Below are 23,991 nucleotides of genomic sequence, written 5' to 3' on the forward strand. Positions count from 1 at the left end.
AGAGAGAGAGAGAGAGAGAGAGGCCAGGGAGATGGCTCAGTAGAATAAGCGCTTCCCTAGAAGACCCTAAGAGTCAACACTACTGGTCCAGGGATTTTGGAGGCCTAGTTACTGCATGCAGTGGCAGCTGGGGCTGGGGTGAGCACAGCAAACATTTCAGCCTGGTGAGTGGCCGTCCTGCCTGGAGGGAAGTCACAGGCTTTTCTGAGGAGGATGCCCTAAGAACTAGGTCTCTATTCTGTGACCGTCTCTCTACCTCAATATATCATATTCACTGCTTACACCCTAACATAAACCAAAAGGGACATCAGGCAAACAGATACAGTAAAATAAAGGTCAGTAAAGCTCTTAACTACTAAGTGAAAGAAAGGCCATAATTTTATTAGAAAATAAAATAATAAACTAGAGTAAAAAAATGGAATAAATACATTAAACTATCCCTCTGCTGCCTCTCTATTTTCCTCTGAAGGTATATTTTCTTTAGCAGGCAGTAGCTTTTCTGCTCCACACAGGGTCTGGATGGATAGGACCAGAAGAAGATGGATGGGGTGGAGGAGGGGCAGCTGGACACTTAGTGACAGAGGGATACTTTTCAGGCCTGATCACCCTCAGAAACCATTTACCAGGCAGCTTTAAATCACAGTCAAGAGATAGGTGCTGCTTCAGTAACTCAGGTATCACAGTCAGGAGAGGTAAATATGGGATGTGTGTGTGTGTGTGTGTGTGTGTGTGTGTGTGTGTTTGTGTTTATGTTGTGCTTCCGAGAATCTTCAGTCTGAGGATACAGATAGGTTCTGTGGTCCTTGAATACATTAAAATTACAGAAGAGCTTTTAGAAAGACAGCATATAGCTTTTCTCAAATTCTCAAAGTGTCTAAGATACAAATAATCTAAGAACCAAATGCTTGATTTCTAAGGGGGGAAATGTGTATAAAATTAAAACAAAATTAGCTCCATCATACTATATAATGGATATTGATGGCTTAAAAATGATTTGGAGGGCTGGGGAGATAGCTCAGAGGTCTAAGCACCTGCCTGGCAAGGTCAACGACCTGAGTTCCATCCCCAGTACCACATGCTGTGTTGGCCCCAGAACCCCAGGTGCACTGAGTGGGCCACCAAAACTGGGTGTGGTGGCACACGCCTATAATCTCAATGCTGAGGAAGCTGAGACAGAAAGGTCACTATGAGTCTTAACTGCGTAGCAAGACCCTGTATCAAAAAGAATAATAGGGCCGGCCAGATAGCTCAGCAGACTAAAGAGCCTGTTTAGGCAGGCACAGGGACTGGGGTTCGATGTTTGGTGTGCTGTGCCGGCCCCACCCTCAGGCACGCTGAGACAGCTACTAAGACTAGGCATGGTGGCATGCGCCTGTAATCCCAGCACTTGGGAGGCTGAAAAGAGAAGGATCACTACAAGTCCAATCTGTGTAGTGAGACCCCATAGACTCTGTACTAAAATACATTTTTAAAAAAGAATTTTTTAAAAAAATACTGCCAAACAATAACAAGGACTGAAATGCACATAAACTCCACAAAATGTCCTTTTTGTGGAGCCATAATAGTAAAAGGGAGAAACAGATTTTTTTAATTTTTTTAATGTATTTAGTACAGGGTCTCACTACACAAGTTGGAGTCATAGTGATCCTCCTGTGTTCAGCCTCCCAAGGACTAGGATTACCAGCGCGTGCCACCATGCCCAGTCTCAGTCACTGTCTCCGCGCGCCCCTGAGGTGGGGCCAGGGTGCACATGGCACATCAGAGATTGAACCCCGGTACCTGTGTCTGCCTAAGCAGGTGCTTTAATCTGCTGAGCAATCTGGCCAGCCCCAAAAGAGAAAAATAGAGAGAGGCTGGTTCCTAACTTAGCAGAGATGAGCGAGGTCCCTCCCAAGGGCCCCGTGGTCTGAGAGGGTGCAAGACGGGCCACACATAAAAGAGTGCCCTGCAGAAACCAGTGAGGATCTCAGACAGCACGGAAATGGAGTCAGCTGACCTGTGTGCACTGACCAGAGTATTTGCTAGAGAAACTGAGCTCCAGACTTGAGGACACCAGAAAAGGAAAGTTAGGGCAAAGTGCACACTGAAAATCACAGCATTACATGACAGTCCACAGCCTTCCTGGTCAGTAGCTGTAGCTCTGTTTTCTGAATTACAATCACATCTCCAGGCAAGAGATTAGAGAGTCCAGAGAGACTGAGGCTAGATGCTGACCTTTGGGGATGTCTAGCCAAGAACCAGCTGGCCACCAGGTCACCTGTAGTGAGGCCCAGTAACCTGAGGCACGAGCCACACCTACTGCATCTGAATTTATGTGTAATGTCATTCTTTAAAACACTGACTTTCATAGCACCATAAGAACTGCTGGTGATTTGATAAACTTTCAGGATAAATATGCATAGTCTTAACTATGCATACTTTGCCAAAGATTACCAGACATTTGAGGGAAACACAGTGGAAAAAAGTTGTCCAGAGGAAATAGACAATTCAAGGGGGAAGAAAAAAACTCAGAAAATGCAATGAGTGTGTTATTGATATCTTCAGAAATATAAAGATAATGCATTCATGAGAGAAGAGCATACTACTTAAAAGAAGCAGAAAAAAAAATGCTTATATCATAAAACTTCAGGGCCAGTCAAATAGTTCAGCAGATTAAAGCGCCTGCAAGCAGGCGCAGGGGCTGGGGATTCAATCCCTGGGCCTGTCGTGCTAGCCCCGCCCTTGAGGGGCACTGAGAAGGCAACGGAGACTCTGCGTGGCAGAATGCGCCTATAATCCCAGCGCTGGGGAGGCTGTAAAAAGGCAGATCACTACAAATCGAATCTACTAGTGATACCCTGAGCAGCACCCTGTGGACCCTTCCCTAAAAATACCCCCCAAAAATCAAAACACTTCTAGAAAGAGAAACAACTGTATAAGAAAAGGGGGGAAAAAGAAATAAAGACAAAATAAATACAAGAAGTTCAACTTTCATCCAATTGGAGTTCCATTCAAATAGCACAGAAAAGATCCTAAAGAAAAAATAAACAGAACAAAACAATTGGAACACTGTACTAAAGAAGGAACAATTGGGTTTGCTATGCAAACTGAAGTGGAAAAAATTCAAAATAAAGTATGTCTTTGTGAAATTGATGAATCACCAGAGAAGATTGTCAAAGAAAGAAAATCAAGTCGCATTCTCAGTGTTAGGGATAAGAATGGCATAATTGTGTTTTCTTCTCAAAAGCCACTCACAAAGCTAAGCAACAATGAGCAGTCCTTAAAACTTCTAAGTGAAACTATTTCAACCTAGAATTATTAGGCGAACTAACAAGTACAGAAAGAAAGGGGTCTTTTTCAGTGATGCAAAGCCCCTGAACAATCAAATTTCCTGCTCCCACCTCTTGTTAAAAAATTACCATGCTTTCCCATGAAGCCACGGGCTGATGTGCTTCCATAAAAGAAGAGAGAAACTGAGGAAAGAGAAAGGCCTGGAATGCCAGAGAAAGCAGGCATCCCCAGGAGAAGAGAGGAAACCCCAAAGGATGGCCAGGAATAGTAGTCAAACTCCCCCAGGACATGAAGGATCAAAAATAAGAGGTGATCCTTGTGGCCCTCTTCAAAAGTATTTTAAGAGACATTTTACAGAAGTGTGTTAGGGTGTGAGAAGACTTAGAAGTCTGGGAGGAATCTGTGTGTGTGTGTGTGTGTGTGTGTGTGTGTGTGTATTTTAGGGAAGAGTCTACAGGGTACTCAGGGTCTCACTACTAGATCAGATTCATAGTGATCCACCTATTTACAGCCTCCCAAGGGCTGAGATTACAGGTGCACAACACCACACCCAGTCTCAATTGCCATCTCAGTGCACCACGGAGGCAGGGCCAGCATGGCAGGCCCTGGGATTGAACCCCTGGTCCCTGTGCCTGTTTACAGGTGCTTTAATCCACTGATCTATTTGGCTGGCCCTGGGAAAAACCCTAATGCCAGAAAATGAAAATATTCATGTAAGGAAGGAGACAATCTTCCCACACTGGTGAGCTCAGCGACAAGTGGTGTTTACCAGACAGGCATCAGGAAAGCTGTGTGGGGGGGTATCTAGGAAGGCTGAGGGCAAAGTGCAGGACAATCACTCTCACCTGCCACCAGACATCCTCAGACTCTGGCCAAAGTCTGCTGGGAGTGTGTCCCCCTCTGCCTCCTGCTCTGGAGCTGGGAGCCCTTGGGCATAGGAGGTGACCACTCTGCCACTCAGTTTCCTCATCTGTAACTGGGGATAATAATAGCACCTACCTAACAGTACCATGACAAGAATAAGTAGCTGAAAGCTCTTAGGACAATGGTCAGGTACAGAAGAAGGACCATACAGGTATTTGGTGACTAGCCCAGTGACAATAGTGCATGCATACAATAAATGTGAAGGGAGCCCACCTTTAAGCTTAAAAATGGAAGCAATTGCTCTGGACAATCGGGGAAGGGAAAAGATGAGGAACTACTGGTTTCTGGTTCTACATCTCTTAGTCTGATCTGACTAAATACAGATTGCAGGTCACATTTTAACTGAAATTAGTTGAACATAGAAAGACCAGCAGCAAACTCCAAATTTTAAAATAAGGGCACACACAAGATTTGACACAATTTCACACTCCTGGACAATTTGGTAGCATTTCCATTTGCTATGCAAATGAAAGTGTGTATAATTCTAAATGTAGTATGGGAGTAGAGTGTTTTCAAAATTAAACCTATCACCACAAGGTCCTGTTACTCAGTTATTTCTGCAATAAAAGCACAGCCAACTAAAGAACAAAGTTTTCACTGCACTAAGAGAAGAGTCTTCTATCAGTAAGCACAGATTTGAAGAAAAAACCCAACATGAAAAGTGAAGCAATCTCAATTCTCCTCCTGTCCTCTGATAAAGATTTTAATAAGTAATGAAACAGGAGAGTTAGTAAAGGGGGAGAATAAGGCCCTGGATCAGGAGGATGCACGGACCTCCTCTCCCAGAGGTGCACTTCCTCTTCTGTACTAATGAGACGGCCAGCAGGAACCAAAGAACCATTGCTGCTCTTAGTTCTGTAATTATATAAAACTGCTTCCAAAAGAAATCACATCACACTTGCTTATGTGTTCAAAAGCAAAATTACTAGGATCAGAAAAAATAACTCCCAGTAGTGGGGCTAATTCATGTGGTCTTCCTCCAGGGTTGCCTAGTCTTTGCCAAATTCTTGTTTCTGAGAAACTACATTAAGGCCTGTAGAAATTTCATCTGTCCACCTCTCTAATATGAGTTAAAGTAGTTAAAGGATGCGTTCTAGGTCATCACATAACAATTTGAGGCTTCCAAGGTATTCCTGTCAACATAAAGGCTTTATTTCCTTTTGTCTGCTTTCATTTGGGTGGCATCTGATGGATACCGCACACAATTCAACATTCACAGTCTCTCCTAATTCACCTGCCACGAAACACTGATACTCATCATTAAAATGTACAACTGCAAAACACACTTTGCCCTGGGCCTTTGCCAAACTCACTAGATCAGGATGCATAGCTTCCTCTTTGAAAAAGAGAACAAAATCGTCTGAACTTTGTCCTGGTGTGGCAGTGTGGACTGCGGTGACAGCCTGCTAATTCATCACTGTAGGGACCTTAGGCTGCGCAACTGACCACTCAACTTTCGTCATCCAAGATGGTGGCAGTTAATCATTTCCTTAAATGATGTGGGTATGGAAACAGGGCTGATTGTTGCTTGGCTGCTAACCTCATCCACCATCCCTGCCCCCAGAGTGACTGTTGTCATTTTTCCCTTCTTCCCAGACTGCCGGGTTTCAGGAGATTCTGACAGAGGTTGAAATTTTAGCGGTGATTGTGGGATGCCTGTGTCATGACCTCGACCACAGGGGAACCAACAATGCCTTCCAAGCAAAGTAAGTGTTCTAATTGTTGTTATTTTAATGCATTTGCCTTTCTGCGCAGAGCCAAAGGTGATGAGTGCTAAAGAGTAAAGCATTAATTTCTGGCCCTGGAGGCCAAGGCCACGCAGGCCTGGGTGTGTGTGTGTCGTGGGGCCCATCCATCTCTATAATTCCCTATTCTTCTTTTAATTGCAAATTTGCCCTTCATGTCATGCTTGTTGATTTGGTCTGTCTCTGTTGACCGCAGTCGGATAACAAAGCCGGTGTTTTAAAAGGCCTGTGTTTTTCCCCAGAATATTCACCTTCATGGCGTAACAAGCTTTTGGGCCCTGCTGCTCTCAAGTCAGATTTTGAGGCTGCTCCAATATAGGCAGTCTTGGATTTCTGACGAAGCAAAATATGTCTTCCAAGATTCTTAAGATGATGGATAGTATATGAACTGCAGTGAAATAAAGCCACATGTAGGAGCCTGCAGCTCTCATTCCAAACTCCATGGAAAGATGGAAAGTGGGTAAAAGAATTTCATCAATACAGGGGTTTATGAAAGAGGCACTATGCGTCCTGCACATAACACATAGATAAAATAACCTGTCTCCAAGTAAGGTGTACTGGTCAAGATCTCCACTGCCTGGTGGCTAAGGCCACAGAACTCAGGAATATTGGAAATATGACCAAATCTCAGCACTCTGAACTCTTTATATTGAGGGCCCCATTTTAATGGATCTGCAAACAAATGATGCAGGAGGTCTGAAGATATAATAAAGAAAAGTTACAAGGTATGAAAGCGAGGGAAGGCTTCAATAAGGAGATGAGATCAACTTTAGGATGACTGATTACTAAGGGCCCAGAACAAGTCAGCCTGCACCACCTTAAGTTTCAGTAGCCTGCGTGTTAACAAATTTCTCCCAGCTTCTTATCTTTTTTGTTCCCCAAACACCCACCCATTGAGCTGTTGGTGCCCTGACCTTTGCTTCTCCTGGTCTAACAAATGAATTTTGCTTTTGTGTCTTCTTCTACCTGTTCTGCATCCCATAGTATCCACCTGTTCACCCTTCTTTTCTCAACATCCAATAATTTCTTGACATTCTTAAATTTCTGTGACATCAGTTCTGCAAAAACTCAGCCCTGGCTCAACCTAACAATTCAATTTCTTGCTCCTCTGCCTAGACTAGTAAAGGCTGTGGGAGAAAATGTCATAGCTGCAAGAGTTTGAGGTGCCTCAAATATATATTCTTCCAACTGGGCTGATTGCCCTATACTCCCTATGAGTCTCTTTGCATCCCCAGCCAGCCCCTCCCCCCAGGCATTTACGGAAGCCAAATGTCCTCCCTTCCTGGCCCACCTCCCCCACGCAGTCAGCAGATCACCTTGCCTCCCACTTCACTGAGAAAATAGAGGCCATCAATCGAGAATCCTCTCAATTTCCTCCCCTGCCACCTACAAACTTATCTCTCAGTCCCCATCCTTTCCTCCTCCCTCCCTATCTCAGCCAAAGTGCTGTCCTTCTCTGTCGGAAGCTAATCCCCCACCTCTCTTTGGATCTCTTTCTTGTGCTCTCCATTGGGACCTGGTGCCATCAATCTCCCTCTCTCTCCACTCTGCCTCCTGGCTCTTCTCTCCTGGGGCTCTGCATCCTATGAAGGTCAACAGCCCTCCCTCATCTTGCAAAAATCCACTCTGTCCCACTTCTCTCCCTAGCTTCTCTTGTGCTTCCTTCCTTCCTCCTGGATTAAGCTTCCCAGAGTGTGGTTTGGGTTGGCTGGCTTCTCTACCTTCTACATGCTTCCTGCATTTTCTTACCAGAGAAACTATGCTTGGGGATGTCACCAGTGGCCCCTCCTCTCAAAGCTGCTAGATCTTTTCATCATCATTTTGATGAAAAGGATAACCCTTCACTCTTCTTGTCACAAAATATGTTTTCTCACTCTCTCCTTCACAGTTCTCTTGTTTTCTATAACAAAGGATTTTCGTCATCATGTTCAATAGCTTTCCTGCTCAGTTATGTGGATGCCTTGCTGCTGATGTCTCGTTGTTCTCCTGCCCTTCTTGCGAGGCCTCTACCCACCTGCTCATAAACCCCAAATCCTTTTCTTTAATTGTTTTTAAAAAATTTTTTTATTTATTTATTTGGTATAGGATCTCACTACACAGCTTGGACTCATAGTGATTCACCTGTCTCAGCCTCCCCAGTGCTGGGATTACAGGCATGGGCCACCATGCCTGGTTTCCAGTGGCCAGCAAGATGCAGTGCAACATGCTGTACCAGGAATTGAACCCAGGTCCTTGTGCTTGTCTATCAGGCAGGCACTTAGACCACTGAGCTATCTCCTCAACCACCCAAATCCATTTCTTTAAACCAGAATTTGCACCATATTTCCAGGCACTTATCCCAGCTGCTTAAGGGTTTCCTCCTAGTGGAAGTCACCCATTCCCAGTCTTTCCTACATGCTTATCCCTGACTCTTACTTTCCATCCAGGGAATGGACCCAACCCAACTCCGCAGGTCATTCAGACCCCCTCAAGGCAGCTCCTCCTCTGCATTCATACCACAAGGACCGTTTCTTTGTATCTGTCTTTGGTTCTTTCACAAGCAGCTCCATGCTCCTTCACTCTTGACACTCCAGAATACTCTGGACTTCACAAAGCTGATCAGATCTTTCCTCCTGTCAATGTTTTTTATGCCTGCATAATGTATGGCTATCCCTTTTCAAAACTGTACTTCTCATTCCACTTAAATTTCTGGCTTACAGGTATCTCTCCCTTTTTATTAAGAACTGCAACTAAAGAGTGCCAGAAACATAATAAACACATGGTTAATGTCTACTGCATGAATAAGTACAATTTTATCATTTTATTATATATTTTTCAATAGATTTTCCTGATTTATTAAATAGATGTAACATTTTATAGGTTAGTATAAAACCTTGCTACACATAGCTTTGAGGGTGTACTAAAGATCTAGGGCCCCTGCATTATAAACCACACAGGCTTTCATTATAGGGTCTGAGAGTTCCTAATTTAAGTCCTTATCTGTCCACTTATTTTTTTAGGGTTCCTCTCTCTTCTATCCCAGGGAGACCATTGTCAATGTATCTCCTTTTATCATTCTCCATACAGTCCCTCACCCTTCTACCACTTCTTTTCTTTTTTCATTCTACCACTTCTGCCTAAAGAAGAGGGAAACATACTAGGTTGTGTCTGTAAACCAAGACTGAGCACACTGCTCATTGGCTTTAAGAGTGAAATATTACAGTGGTTATCCTTGAGGAGCAACAGGCTCTTTCCAGCAAGAGTGTCTGTGCGCCACACCAGAACTTGTTCTTCTTGCTAGTTGACTCCTCAGCTCTCAGGACCAAGAGTGTACACTGAATAAAATTGGACCAATCAGATCTTACCTCCCAGCTTTGTGGAACTGGATGACAATGATACTGAATCTTCTAGCTGCAGGTCCACAGAGGCTTGAGAACAGGGGCTGCCATTTGGGGCAAGTTAGTATGACCATATCCCAAATGAATGAACAAAACAAGAGGGCCAGTTGACAGAGAGGACAGAATGAGACTGATAATCAGAGAGAAGCCAAAAGGAAGGACTATATAGCCCAGGAGAAAGATAGAAAGAGCAGGCTCAGTCCTGTGTTCTCCCCATGGCTTGCTCCTATTTCTCGGAGACTTAGCCACGCCACGCCATGCCACTCGAGCTCCCTCTGCATTCTGAGAACCATGTAACCAAACCTCTCCTCAGAGAAGATGGTGCTACTTCATTTTTCTGGTTTTTGTAACTAACAATCCCAGAGACAATAAAAACTATAATTTATTTATTCTTTGCTGTCCCTTAAGCCATCACCAATATTTCTGTAGATATTTTTGTTTGTACTTTGCAGAAGGAACCGAGCCTCAGGGAGGCAGTGTGTGGGAGAGCAGCATGTGGACATGCACTGTCAGGTTCCAAAAACCATTCTTTAATCGCTGTATCACACTCTCTTCCGTGACTTTGTGACATCTATTTTGGACCTTTGAGCTTTCAGTTTATTGGCTGTCTTGGCAGATATGTGAGCTCTGAAAAACTAAAATATATCTTGACAATTCAAGAGGTACAGCCATAAAAATAGCAGAACTGGATTAAACCTTCGCAGTCACATTTCTCAATGTCTTAATTTTACAAAAATGAGACCTGAGATCCCCAAATCTCAGGTCATTTGTACAGCACTAAATAACTTCTATCCATAGTAGATAAATACTAATTAAGTCTCTGATACTTGATTTCATTTTCTTTTTGCATTCTCATGCCGCGTGATCAAATCAGCCTGCTCCAAGATGGCTCTGTCCTGCAAGATGACTAATCTAAGATGGCTCTGGTCCTGCAAGATGACTAATCTTGTATACATGTCACCAGCTTGTGAGGTTTCAGCAGCCCTGCATTTGCCTAATGGAGCCACTTGCAAACTTAGGACACTTAATGCCAGGACAACCTAGCCTAAGTTTTCCTTTGACAATAACTGCTGAGCCATGTTTTCATAGCATGGTGATGGAACTTATTTGTATTGATTGGAATAAGATTGATTCAGTCAGTGAAACATTGTTTAGAAAGTCCCTGTGAAGAAACTCTACCCTTTTCTGATTTTGATTCCCAGTAATCAAGTGGCTGGTTCCTATGTTCAAGGCCCTGTGCTAAGCATTGTGGGAGAAACCAAGAAGCACAGCAAACAATCCTTTCTCTTCAAGTATTCACAGTCTATTTCCGTTCTTTCAAGTGATTTGGAAATGGAATTTAAATGCACCAATTATTATGTGCCAAAGCATATGCTACCTTTTTTCATATATAAGGCTATAAAGAAAGAGAAGACATTTAGCAAGGGACAAATTACTATATAAAATGCAAAATGCCTCTACAATAAAAAGTGTGACTTTAGTTAGAGCATGATTTGATTTATACTCTTAGCCTTTCTGATAAGTGAACCTTTGCATTTTCATATTTTATTCTTAATTTTTAAGTATTGGAGTGCGTGCAGTGAATGATCCATAAGTAGGGAGGGCAGCAATACCGCAGCGCCTGAAAAAAGCTCGTTCATACCTCTCCCCCGTGTTCTCCAGGAACAGTGTTTCCCACCCATCCCCTTCTCTATTACAGCTGCCCCTGATGATTAAATATCAGCACTGAGCAGCTTTGTAGTATATTCTCCAAGGAGACTTCTTCCATTCATTTCTAGCATAATCTCTTATACTCATTTCTTGGGAATGAAAACCCATCTTGTCGCTTTCGGCCAGGTCCCAGAAGTGAAATACTGGGGCACATTAATCTGCCGTGACAGCCTAATCCCATTCCTCACCACCTCCCAACAATTCTCCATTTCCTAATTACCTCTCGTAGTTTTCCTTGTTAAGGTTTCTGTTAGCCCATGGCTCTATGCTGCTGTTGAGTCTTCTGCCCAAGGAATCTGCATATCTAGGGGCGTTATGGAAGCACACTTCAATCTATGCTGTGACCCATGGGCGAAGAGCTATGCTAAGCACTGAATGCCTGCAGAAACGAAACTCTCACTCTGACTTTTCTCCTAATAAGTTTTTCCTCAGAACTCACCTGTTCAAAAATGAAAAACTTTAGTATTTGGGATGATTGGGTCGATAATGCTCATCACAAACACCTCCATATAGATGTACTAGGTTCCGCTCCTTATACACACACCCTACCTGTATATAATTGTATTTTTGCAGCCACAGTGTCTGTGCTCAAGCCTCAAAGCCACTTACCTCATGCATATCTTAACTGCAGATAGTCAAAGTGAGGTGTGGTGTTAAAAATCACTTCTTGCCATGTGTGATTAGGTTTTTATGCTTTAGTTTTGGTACTTTCCGTACTTTATTTCAAAAAGCAGAAGTATACCTTTACACAAACAATATTACACAAAAGGCATGGGCTCTTAAAAAAACAGTTTTGTGATCAGTTAAGAGTGAATAATGCCTTATATTTTGTTTCCCTCCTACAGCTTTACAATGCACTAAAGTCCTGAAAAATCTTTCAATAAAAAACAGTTTAAATTTTTAAAGCCAGCATTTCCCAAACTTGTTTGACCATGGAACCCTTTGAATTTCAGCCCTCTGTACCCCTCGGCATTCCAAGGAACCAGTGTTCTGTAGAGTACTTTTCAATAAGGCTTAGCCTCCCAGAGAGGCTTTACTTTTTCCTCATGGCATCCAGTTTTATGGCTGTGAGTCTAGCTCCTTCCTGGTGGCCCTGGGAAGCTCACTTTACACAATCATGGGTACAGGCAGCCCTCGCAGCGAGCCCTGGCTAGACGTAGAAGTCACCAAAAGGTCTGAATGTCTCAGAAACTCAGAGAGGAACAAAATCTAACTGTGTAAACAAAGGTCCATCTAGAAAGGAAATGCTCTTGCTCAAAAAATTTTACTTTTTAAAAAAAACCTCAGGTAAGCACCACACTCCACTCTCTGGGTGTCCATAGTAGCATCTTGCTTGTAGAAAGGTAAGCATCTTTCATGTAAGGCTGGTCAGAAAAAGTCCCCAACACAGTCAGAGGTATCCTTCCACACCTCAGGTATCCTTGTCTTCCATGTGGGGTCAGGCGTGTGGTCACTGATGCTTGCTGGCCGGCCTGGAAGGAATGAATAACAGGTGAATGGACGGCTGGATGGCAAAATCCTCCTGTGCTTTCATAGCATTAGTCTGCTTGTGTTACAAACTTGCCCATTTTCTATGATTAAAGCAGAATTGTGGGAGAGGAGGCAGAAGGCAGGATGGAATCACTGAAGCGAACAAAGAGGCAATCTGATGAGGAAGCTGCTCAACCCGGAGCAGCCACAGGCCTGTTCTGGCACAAACACCCTGAGTCCTGAGGGAGCACAACAGAAGCCACATGGGGGAAAGAGGGAGAGAAGCTGGCGTGGGAAGCACCATGCTTGTTAAATCTCCTTATTCATCTTGAACCAAGAAAATTTAAAGTGACTTGTGATCATCTAACTGATTTAACTTTCCTGGGGTCTGTGAAACCAGGGTGGATAAGGAAGAGATAACATTTTTGCATCTTAATTCTTTAGGCACTTAGCAATGACTGTGTTATCAGGATTCGCACCAGTGAGCAAGCTGTATTTGAGCATGCCTGGTTGGCAGAAAAGAACCACAGAAACCTGAATCTGTGGCCAGCAGTTACCCTAGCAGAATTCTGAATTAAATTTTGAAAGATTCTTTCACAGCTGACAACTAGCTTGGTAAAATGAGAGTCAAATATGAAAAATGTTTGTTATAATATTATTCTTATGACATAATATAAGAAGCTTTAAAACTTGAATTTAAATCTTGGTTGATACTAGATAGCTGTGTAACCTTAGAAAAGTTGCACAACTTCTCTGAACTTTCATTTCCTGGTGTGTAAAATGAGAAAATAATACGATCTATTTTGTAGTCATCTGGACTGCCTATTTTCATATCATCAGAACTAAACAAAATAGCACATTAAGTGGCCAATATGTTTCTTAGGGCATAGCAGGCACTTACTAATGGTAGCTATTATTATTCATATTATTACTATCAAATAGGCCAGCATACTTATTAGGTCAGTCTTCTAACTTTAAATGTAATCTCCAGACATACTAAGAGAAGCTTAATCACCAAACAACTAATATTTTTAGAAACATCTACTCCAGTAGCCAAGCCATAGTATGCATTTGGAAGCATGTATTTTCATAGAAATTAGTTCTATGTAACACATAAAATTACTAGCATTAAGTGTTAACGCACCCCTAGGTTGGTCTGGCAAAGTTTTACTCATCAGCTGATATTAGGAACCTCCCTGTGCCGGCCCCACCCCCAGGGCACGCTGAGACTACAATTGAGACTGGGCATGGTGGCACGTACCTGTAATCCCAGCCCTTGGGAGGCTGTAAACAGGCGGATCACTACAAGTCCAATCTAGTAGTGAGACTCTGAACACCCTGTAAACCCTTCCCTAAAATACAAAAAAAATTTTTTTAAAAAGGAACATTGTTATGGACAGGATATCATGTCTGCATTTTGTACTGTGCATAACCACTAAGAAACAACAATGTGCAATGTATTAATTATTGAAACTATCCTACTAATTGGTTTTGAAACTGTCTCATTGCTATTTATTTCTCAATAAAATTATTTTTATAAAAGAAACATTGTGATCCCTAATGACCCCAGTCGTCCTGTCCCCGCTAGTATGTGGTGAGCTCTTAGTCTTTCCAATGGTTTCAATCCTCCGTACCCCAGAAACTAGGTAGGTCTTGGGCTGCCTCGCACTACAGAAGAAGAGAAGCTCAGGATAGAAAGCCTTCATGGTGCATTTGCAGGTGGTCTTTCTGCTTCTCAGTAGGACTGGCGGCAAGCACTCAAGATACAGCATTTCCAGGTGAGGGCAAATTATCCTTTCCATGTCCAGACTCCCCTGTGATGAACAAAAGAACCCAGGGACCTGGAAATGTCCTCAGCTTGAGTCCCAGGTCTTTAATCTGTAGGATTCTGTACTTTCAAGAAAGGGAATTGGGAATGAATATGCTTGCACACTTTTAAAATAGCACTTTAATGACCTAATGTTGCTAAGGGATGGGTTGTTCTATGTCAACAAAATTTCCAGTAACTCAAAGAAATCCCACCATGTATCTATTAATGTCATATTATTTGAAATGGAAACATCCATATGTGTCTTGATTATCAATTAATACTCGAGGGCTGGTGAGATGGCTCAGTGGTCTAAAGCACCTGCTTAAGCAAGCTTAGGCAGGTGCAAAAGGCTGCAGTTCGATCCCCGGCACCACGTGCCACACTTACCTTGCCCTATGGTGGGCTGAGCCAGCAAAAAACAACCAAAAACAATTAATACTCGACAGAAACTGACATCTACTCCATGCCATGCACTGTGACAAGTACTTTAAAATATTTTCTTGTAGTCTCATTAGTAACAGGTAAGGTATACAGTACTATCGAGATATTACAGATAAAGAAGGCAAACATTAGAGAGGCCAAGGAACTGCTCAGAGCTAAGCAGAGGCAGCACTGAAACTCAACTCCCAATTGAGGGAACACTGTAGAGTTCTATGGGAGTTATCCCAGTGCGACCAGGGGCTAGCAGAAAGTTGTAACATAGATAAAGTAGATTCTGCAGAATATTCATTAGGCCTTTTCCTGTAAAAAGGATCAAGTGCATTTTGTAGAAGAGTGCTCTAGACTCTCATAAGAGTGCTCTAGACTCAGAAGAGGTAAGGTTTTTTTTTTAAAAAAAAATTTGCTTTATGGGCCAGGGTGATAGCTCAGTAGAATAAGTGCTTGCCTTAGTCTGGAAAGCCCAGGGTCCTGAGTTCAACCCCCAGTACCGCAGAAAAAAAAATTTTGCTTTAAGTTTTATTTATTTATTTGGTACAGGGTCCCACTACTCAGCTTGGACTTGTAGTGATCCTCCTGTCTCAGCCTCCCCAGCGCTAGGATTACAGGGGTATACCACCACACCCGGTTTCAGTGGCCAGCACAGAGCAGGGCCAGCATGGCATGTTGTCCAACCCAGGTCCTTGCACTTGCCAGGCAGGCGCTTAGTCCACAAGCTATTTCTTTGGCCCCATAAGGTTTAATTTACAACAATTACACTGACACCTGCAACTAGAAAGTGTCTTTTTTTCTTCCCTCCATAACACTTGGATTGGACCAGAAACACCATTTTACAATGCATTAGCATTTATATCTTTATGTATGGTATTTTTTCTCACGCTTACATCTCACCTTTCTTAATGGTCTGTAAATTTCTTACTGGCAAAGACTGTGCCTGGAAAGACGCTTCAGCTGTCACTAATAGGTGTGGGAGTGGCTTGGGGGAAGGTCCCACTGACTCACCTTCTGTCCTCTTTCAGGAGCGGCTCCGCACTGGCCCAGCTCTATGGGACTTCAGCTACCTTAGAGCATCACCATTTTAACCATGCTGTGATGATCCTTCAAAGCGAGGTACCGCTGCTCTCTTCCTTCCCTTGCCAGGAGACCCCCCTCTTTCTTCCTCTCTTTCTTCCGGGAAGACATTATGGAGAAGTAGGGCGAACAAGTTTAAGTCAAGCTATTGGGTTTTGGTGGCTTTCACGAGTCTTGTAAATGCCTGACCGAGAACCTTGTTCAAATTTTCCTGAGATGACTCATCCGGGTTTAGTCAATGACATGGTTCATTTGGAAGCTTCCCTCGCTCTCAGGATAACAGGTATGCAGTGGCACAGTTTCTTCCTGCCTTTCTGAAGGAACACAGCTGGCTAGCTGGCTGTTATGGTTGATACATTGTGTCAACTAGAGAAGTCTAAAAGCTTAACTAAGTCACTCAGCAGTTCTGAATCCTAGGGTGTAGAGGACACACCCTTACCTCTCTAGGATATTGTTCTCAACTTGAGAAGTTTAGAAGTTTAAGCGAATCAGCAGAGAGCCAGGGTCTTCACTTTGTAAACAACCTAAGCCTGTGCAAGAGGCAGGCATGCAGACCGTGTGAGTGCCACACCCACCCTCGGGCAGGTAACCTGCTTACAATATAAGGGAGATGCAGGGGCTTGCTCTTCCCCCTTGTTCTGCTGCCTTGAATTATTGCCCCTCTGCCAAGCCACCTTGCCTTGGAGCCAGCTGATTACGGACTGCAACCTCTACAAACTGTGAGCTAAACCTTTCCCTCTTTAACTTTGGGTGTCAGTGGTTTGTTCCAGCAACAAAAGCAAAGCGACTAAGACACCCACTAAGGCAGTTACTTGGTCCAAGTACTGAGAGCCCTTCATTCCTGTTTTTGTGAGCCCCTACGCCACTCTAAAAGATGGTAAAAGCAAAACCCTGGTGAGAAAGTTACACTTTATTAGCACAATAGAGAAACCTGTAAAATAACTTGAAATTGCTGTTGAGACTAGTTTTAAAGTTTGAACTGCAGCTAAGCCTAAGACCCAGAGCTAAGGCCATATGCCTTATTTTGCTTCCTGTGGCAATGCAGGAGTTATAAGTAGCTTGGTTTTATACTTTTAGTTTTCTGTAGAGAAAACCAGAAACAACTGACTCTGTTTGAGGCATCTGAGTTTTAAATTGCCAGAAAAGGATCTGTTTAATTTTCTGCAGGCGTACAGACTTTTTTTCTGAGGCCAGGAAGGGATCATCTGTTCCCCATTATTTGTCAGTTCTCTAACTGTGCCATTAATTATTATTATTATCATCATTAAGGTCATGCTTCGCTGGAATAGCATCATTAAATATGGAGGTTTTTTCCCACCAGCCTATGTTGAGAAAGCTTTTGCAATATCATGAAAGCCTTCGACCCCATAAAGCATAGTCACCTCCCCAGAACCCGAATGCAGGCAGGCCAGGGCAAGCCTACCAGGGGTGCTGTATTTCCAACAGCGAATAAAACACCCAGGGTTAGGCTCTCAGTTTTTGAGTGACAGAAGCCAGCATCCTGGCATCTGTGGCTCTGGAATTTTCCTACAAAATCAGTGTTTACTGAGCTCTGCGGAAGAGAATAGGAGAGACAGGAGGCACTAGGGTTCCGACTGTCTTTGTTGTGCTGGGTAAATGTGATCAGTTCATTATTCCTCCGATTCCAGAAAGCCCTGCTTTTGTCATAACAAGGATTATGAACAAGATGTCAGGTTTCCTCAGGGAACCAACCCTCAGGCCTTTGACGTAGTGTCCACAGGCCCCCTTTGCCCTGGGCCCTCAGGAATAACAAAGAGGCCAGTAATAATGGAGCCATGCACTCTGCACCTTCTGTGACGCCCAGGGAAGAAAGGCTGGAGGGCTTGCGGAAGGTTGCCCCAGGCCTCTCCTCTCCATATTTGTCATTATTTTCATCATTTCCACATTCCCTCCCTATTTAAGTAGTCATAGAAACAGAACTTCAGGGAGACTCAACTTTACTTTAGGGGACCAAATCTGGAGCCATTGTGCAAGGCTAGTTTGCATGCAAACAAAATACAAGCATAATATTCTGATGCATACTAACTTTCTTTTAAAAATTAAGACAGCTCTAGCTAACTCTGTGAGTATGCTCACTGGGAAGGGTGTTACTTATGTCCTTTAAAAGTAGTAAAACATTCCCTGGCAAAATAAGCAAGTTTGAATCAGCTTTCTCTTTGTCTGAACATTAACTTTTATGTGACTTGCTTCCCAGGAATGTATTTGTTGCACTGGGCAATACTAGGTGGGTTATTTTTCTATAATTTCTGGTCACTTTTTTGAAAGCCCCTGAATACCCACTCACAAGTGATCTGGGGGTCAATGGTCAGGCAGAACAACTTGCACAGAATTATGGTGCAGCATTCCTTTAGTTGTTTGTCTTCTCCATAATGGCTGAATTAAGGGTCTGGCAGAGTCCATCTGAAAATTATTATTACTATTGGACTTGGTCCCAGGTGGAACCAATATACTCTCATCTTTGAGGAATGGTAGGTTCACCCAATGAAATGAATTAACTCAGGGGAGCAGATTATCATCTAATGCCTGGTATAAGAATTTACTAATTGACATTTCTGGTTCCTTGAAAGAAGTAATTTACCCCTCACTGGAGAAGAGTTTGTTCCCAGGCTGTCCTTTGCCCCTTCTCCTCCATTTTCTGGCTCTTAACTCTTAGTTTTAAAAGTCTGTCTTCAGACCACATGTTTATAAATTCATACTTCAGGCAGATCTGACTTTTAAAGCAGAATAAGTGAATTGTTGACCATGTCTCAGAAGGATTTCACTTTACGCAAAACAAATAGCAAAGCTGGCTAGGGAAGCTAAAATGAAGTTTGATGAAAGGAAATATGTTTGGACAAAAAGCTTTAATTGCATCTTCATACAGGTAAAACTAAATTCTTCTGTGCCAAGGAAAACATCTCCCATGTCCCAGCTATTCAGTGATTATTCAGTATACTAAAGTTAATCTACCACATGCTTCATCAAAGCTTATCCTAGCAATTGGATGGGCAGTCTCTCAACTTTAAGAGCACTGACAAGTTATCCCAGGGAGACGTTTGTTTTGTCATTGTTTGTCTGTTTGTTTTCATTTTTTGAGAGAGTCTCACTATGTAGTTCAGGCTGACCTTGAACTCACTCCTGTCTTAGCCTCCTGAATGCTGAGGTTACGGGCATGTAGCACCACACATAGCCCAGGGAGATCCTTTAAAGAAACTCTCCTATCTATTGTAGCATGCTTACTAACACTGAAGAGCTCTCCCGCTAAATAAAGTAATATCCCCACCCAGTTGTGACAATCATAAATATCTCCAGATTTAGCCAAAGTCCCCATTGTCAGAACCTTCCCCAGCTGAGAACCACTAGTCTAATGACTTTTTCTTCTATAAGTTGCTTGTTACCATGACAAGTATTTCCAAAATATCAGTTAAACCTCTAGCACTGAAACTGGTATTTATTTAAGGGTCACAAAGATTGCCAGGCATTTTGCCTACTTCTCCACTATCTACTTCCATAGAAATGAGCAGACAGGTGTTGTTGGCACAGATACTCATAATAAGACAAGTTTAAGCATTTTCAGAGTTTTGCCTTTGACAATAAGCATGGAATAAATTGTTCTTCAGTGGAGCTCCTCAAAAATGTTTCTCTTCATAGCTTTGCTATGATTGCCAGGCAATTTATTTGCATTTGTACAAAATTTTATTATGCTTTTTAAAAATGATTATCGTGTTCCAAGATCTTTAGTTTTCAATATAGGGGGAAAAACATGTCAGAGATTTAATGATGTCTTTTGTGACTTTTTACTTTCTTTATTACAGGGTCACAACATCTTTGCTAATTTGTCCTCCAAGGAATATAGTGACCTTATGCAGCTTTTGAAGCAGTCAATATTAGCAACAGACCTCACGCTGTACTTTGAGTATGTATTGGCTTTTGATCTATTTGACAAATGGATATCTGAAGTTCCATCTTATAATTAATTTTCAGGTCCATATTGGGGGTGCCTGTTATTCTAATATTGATAGATATATGTAAAAGGGCTCAATCTTTAAATGACGTTTCTTCTTTATGTAAATGAAGTTCTTCAAGACAGTGTGTTTAAGCAATGAGATTCAGGGTTATAATGGCAAGCTTGCTGTTCTTCTGTTTTATGAACCCTATTTGGCACTCTTGACTCTGAAAGTAAGTAATGGCCATTGTTAGTTTAGATAATGCCCAACGTTGCTATTTTCAACTACTGTTTCTGATCTAACCTATGATGATATTGGCATGGTAATCATGATGATGATGATAGTGGGAATGATGATGACATTTGTTGATGGAAAGTTGACTAGAAATCTAAGCTTTCATTCCTTGCTTCTCCTGTTTCTATTTCTTAGAAATCCTCATTTTCCCAAAGTGCAAACCTCTCAGAACAGAGAATTCTGTCCCTTCCAATCCCAGTGGGACTCTCACTGTCAGGTACCAACTCTTTTGGCAGCTTGGGAATTTCTTCCTCTCCTTCCAAGGCTATACACAGTTCTCTTCTATCTTAAAGACCAAACAACTTCTCTCCCTTGTTTCATGGAGATCTTTAATTGCTTCTCAACTTGGCTTTATTTTACTGTTTTTCAACAAATAGAGTCCGTTAGTTCCTCTGCTTTCTTTACAACAATGTACACTTTGAGAAGTGGTCACCAAAGATTGCTAATATCTTCTAGTTTTGTTTGAGGTGGCTGAAGGATTGCTGATTTCTCATCAATTTCGATTGCTTCCTCAATATCCAATCTTCTTTCCATCTCATTTTTCCTGCCTGCCAGTTCTTGAACCCGAGTTCACCCTGTATTCTTATTCTCTTTCGAGGCTCACTTCTGTATTCTCTTGACATTGCTTATTACTATACATAGAAGACTTAAATTCTTTACACCCTAAACATTACAGACCTGCATCTCCAGTTTCCATCTCAAAAGTCTTTAGTGTCTTCATCAATTTCTAAGAAAGCTATAACTTTTGTTTAATTTTGCATGTCCCTCCAGAATCTTTTTCATTCTTATCTTCTACTTCTCCCAGCACAGGAGTTGCTTTCTTGGATGAGACTGGTTCACACACCACCCTTTAAAGCATTGTACTTGTCTTTCATGGCCCAGTCATATCACCATCCTTGTGTGGGACCCGGACTCTCCAGCTCCACAACTAGTGAAGAGAACCAACCTTTAAGTTTTTACCTCCTCTACCACTTTTTCTGACAAATCATGTGTCAATCCTTTTGAAATATTACTGGCCTTTGGCATTGCCTCTGTTAGAGTTAGGCTCAACTGTAAGAGACAGAAGATTTTGAGCAATAGTGACTTAAAGGAAACCTAGATATCAGCAATCTGCAATTAGTGCAGTAGTTATAGGAAGATTTCAGAGAACTGAGATCCTTCTAGCTTTTTGATGCCACCTTCAATACATATTTTCTATCTCTTAGTGCAAGATAATTGCTTATGTTCCAGCCATAGTTTACATTCCAGTCAGAAGGAAAGGATAAAGGAAAAAAGATGATGCATGCTATCCTCTATGAGAATCTTCTGGAAGTTGTCACTTAAAACTCCCACTTAGATTCCAGTCAGAATTCAGTCACCTTACCATACCTACCATCAGAAAAGGCTTTTTTAAAAATTTTTTCCATAATTTTACTGAGAAACAAATAGCAATGAGACAGTTTCAAATCAAATTGGTAGGACAGTTTCAATAATTACCGCATCGCATACTGTCTTTCTAGTGGTTATTTGTTGTACAAGATGCAGACATGATATCCTATTTACAAACACTATTAGAACAAATCTCTCTATTCATTGAATTAAGAGAATGTAGCTATATATCTATCCTAACCATTTTGAATACACAGATACAAAATGGTCATTCATCTATATCCCTTTTTTTGTTTGTTTGTTTAGTTCCATCATTTAAATATTATAGGTGTGTGAACTCAGCAAAATATTCCAAAATAGTCCCATAGTCCATAATAGTAGTGGGTCTTCCACTTGACTGGCAATGTCAGAAGTTGTTGACCTGAGTCCCCTACAGCTCAATATAACAACATGTCTTTACTTCTTGTACTTCGTTTCTATACTTTTCTGCTGGATGGTTAAGACCAAGATAAAGCAAGACCTATGTAACAAGACATCAGAGAAAGTTGAGAAACTCTTATTCTTGTGTAGTCAGGTACCCAGATTAAAAAAAAAAAAAACAGGATTTCCTCTACTGAAGAAGAAAAAAGGTGGGACGTGGGGCTCCACCTGGCACTCTGTACCCTAGGCTCTGTTGTTGGAGTCATGAAGGAATTATAACATGGTGTAACAGTCTCAGTCTGGCATTCTAATTTAACCTGATGTATTGAGCCCTAGTACTAGTCTTCACCTTCTCACTCCCAAAACTCCTCAGAGTGATGCTAAATAAATTTAAAAGAAAAAAAGACATAAATCTGCAAGGAGAAAAAGAGAGGGCACACAAGTGACAAGAACTGCCAGTACATTGGTGGCATGACACACAGAGGAGAGTACAGAAAAGAGCAAGACAGTTCCTCTGCGCAACTGAGTTTAGGACATAGAAACTGAAAAACAGAAGTTCTATGAAAGGTGAATGTGACGCTCAAAGCTCAAGGCAAGGCATTTGCCAGCAAGTCAGTTTGCTGAGCCGTCTGAGCTTGTGAAGTCCTTCTTCAAGATGGCCAGATCAGCTTACTTTGCTTTACCCCTAAAGAAGCCCAGAGGCTCATTCTATGCAGAGATGAAAAGAAGGGCTCTGGACTAAGGAGAAATATAGGATGCAACTAGAGGTAGTGCTCAGGGGGGTGGGATGCAGCGCCGTGTCTCCAAGCAAAAACTCTTGGTCCAGAGCATAATCACCGAGAAGAAGAGGTGCTGCCAGATTCAACAGATGGAAACACAGAAGGCCCAGGCAATTTTTACACTTCTTTTCTTGTCTTTTTGAGACGGGGCCTGCTATGCAGTTTGGGCTGGTCATGAGCTCACTTTGTAGCCCAGGCTAGTCTCCAACTCACCATAGTTCTCCTGCCTCAGCCTCCCAAGTGCTGAAATTATAGGTGCGCACCACCACACCTGGAGAATTTTACATTTCTGATGAAGAGTAAACACTTATTTTAGTATACCGACTCACATGCACATGCCCCTCACACACACACCATAAAATATTTGAGACATATATACATTGAAAATGTTTGATCTGAAATTCAAATTTAGCTGGGCTTTCTTTGTTTTAGGTTGATATAACAATCTACACATGCACACACACACACTCCTCCTGGTTAGCCTTTTAATGTTTTATTTTCTTACTATTACATACAAAAGGCAACCAAATATCACAGATCACTTTATAAACCTCCAGTATGATGAACAGGGGCTATTTTATTGCTTCTATCCTTGCAAAACTAAGATACTGCTTCTATTTAAAAGAAAAGAATAGGATACTTTAAAAATGATGATAAAAGCAACCATAAAGAAAAAAGAGACCTTGAAAATTAGACATATTTGCCTAAATAAAAAGCCTAATAAAAGCATTGAGAAATACAATCAATAGACAAAAGGCAGCAAGATGAAAATGATACTGTTGGTAATTCCATTATATGTTTTAGTGATTCCAATTTGCTAATTATATGCATTGCCTGGATAAATATAAATTTTAATTAATATAAGATGTATGTTTAAAAATAAAAACCCCAGCTCTGCTGTTACTAGCTGTGTATCATCAGTCAAATTATCTCTCTGATCCTCTTCATGTGTACAATGGAAATAGCATCTTACATGTCCTATAGGTTGGAAACACCTACAACCTCATCTGCTTTATAGACCTCGCATCTTGCACATTTTCTGGTCCTCAAGTTGACTTCACTATCTTCACTTAGAGAAAGCTTATTTCCTTTTAATATTTACACTTTCATTTCTTGTTTTTGATACCTGCACAATTTTGTTATTTTTCCCCAAGGAGAAATGTTTTCCCAAGCTGATTTCCAAGTAACGTGTGTGTGTGTGTGTGTGTGTGTGTGTGTGTGTGTGTGTGTGTGTGTTTTACTAAGTATCAAATTCAGGGCATTTGCACTGACCTACATCCCCGGCCCTTTTGTTTTTATTTATTTATTTTAAGATAGAGCCTTGCTAAGTCACTAAGTTCTAAGTAACTTTTAAAGGAAAAAAACAAG

The 23,991-nt window shown here is 41.8% G+C and overlaps 1 protein-coding gene across 1 annotated transcript in view; it reads left to right on the forward strand.

The window, feature by feature from the left end:
• Pde11a (phosphodiesterase 11A) overlaps nucleotides 1-23,991 on the forward strand; it is a 535,125-nt gene that overhangs the window by 451,791 nt on the left and 59,343 nt on the right. Inside the window, exons 13-15 of the mRNA XM_004634726.3 lie at nucleotides 5,791-5,900; nucleotides 15,764-15,854; nucleotides 19,631-19,731. Of these exons, the coding sequence (XP_004634783.1) occupies nucleotides 5,791-5,900; nucleotides 15,764-15,854; nucleotides 19,631-19,731 (302 nt within the window). The remainder of the gene's footprint in view (nucleotides 1-5,790; nucleotides 5,901-15,763; nucleotides 15,855-19,630; nucleotides 19,732-23,991) is intronic.

Source organism: Octodon degus, unplaced genomic scaffold (assembly GCF_000260255.1).
Source record: "Octodon degus isolate 3935 unplaced genomic scaffold, OctDeg1.0 scaffold00065, whole genome shotgun sequence".
NCBI classification, from domain to species: domain Eukaryota; kingdom Metazoa; phylum Chordata; class Mammalia; order Rodentia; family Octodontidae; genus Octodon; species Octodon degus.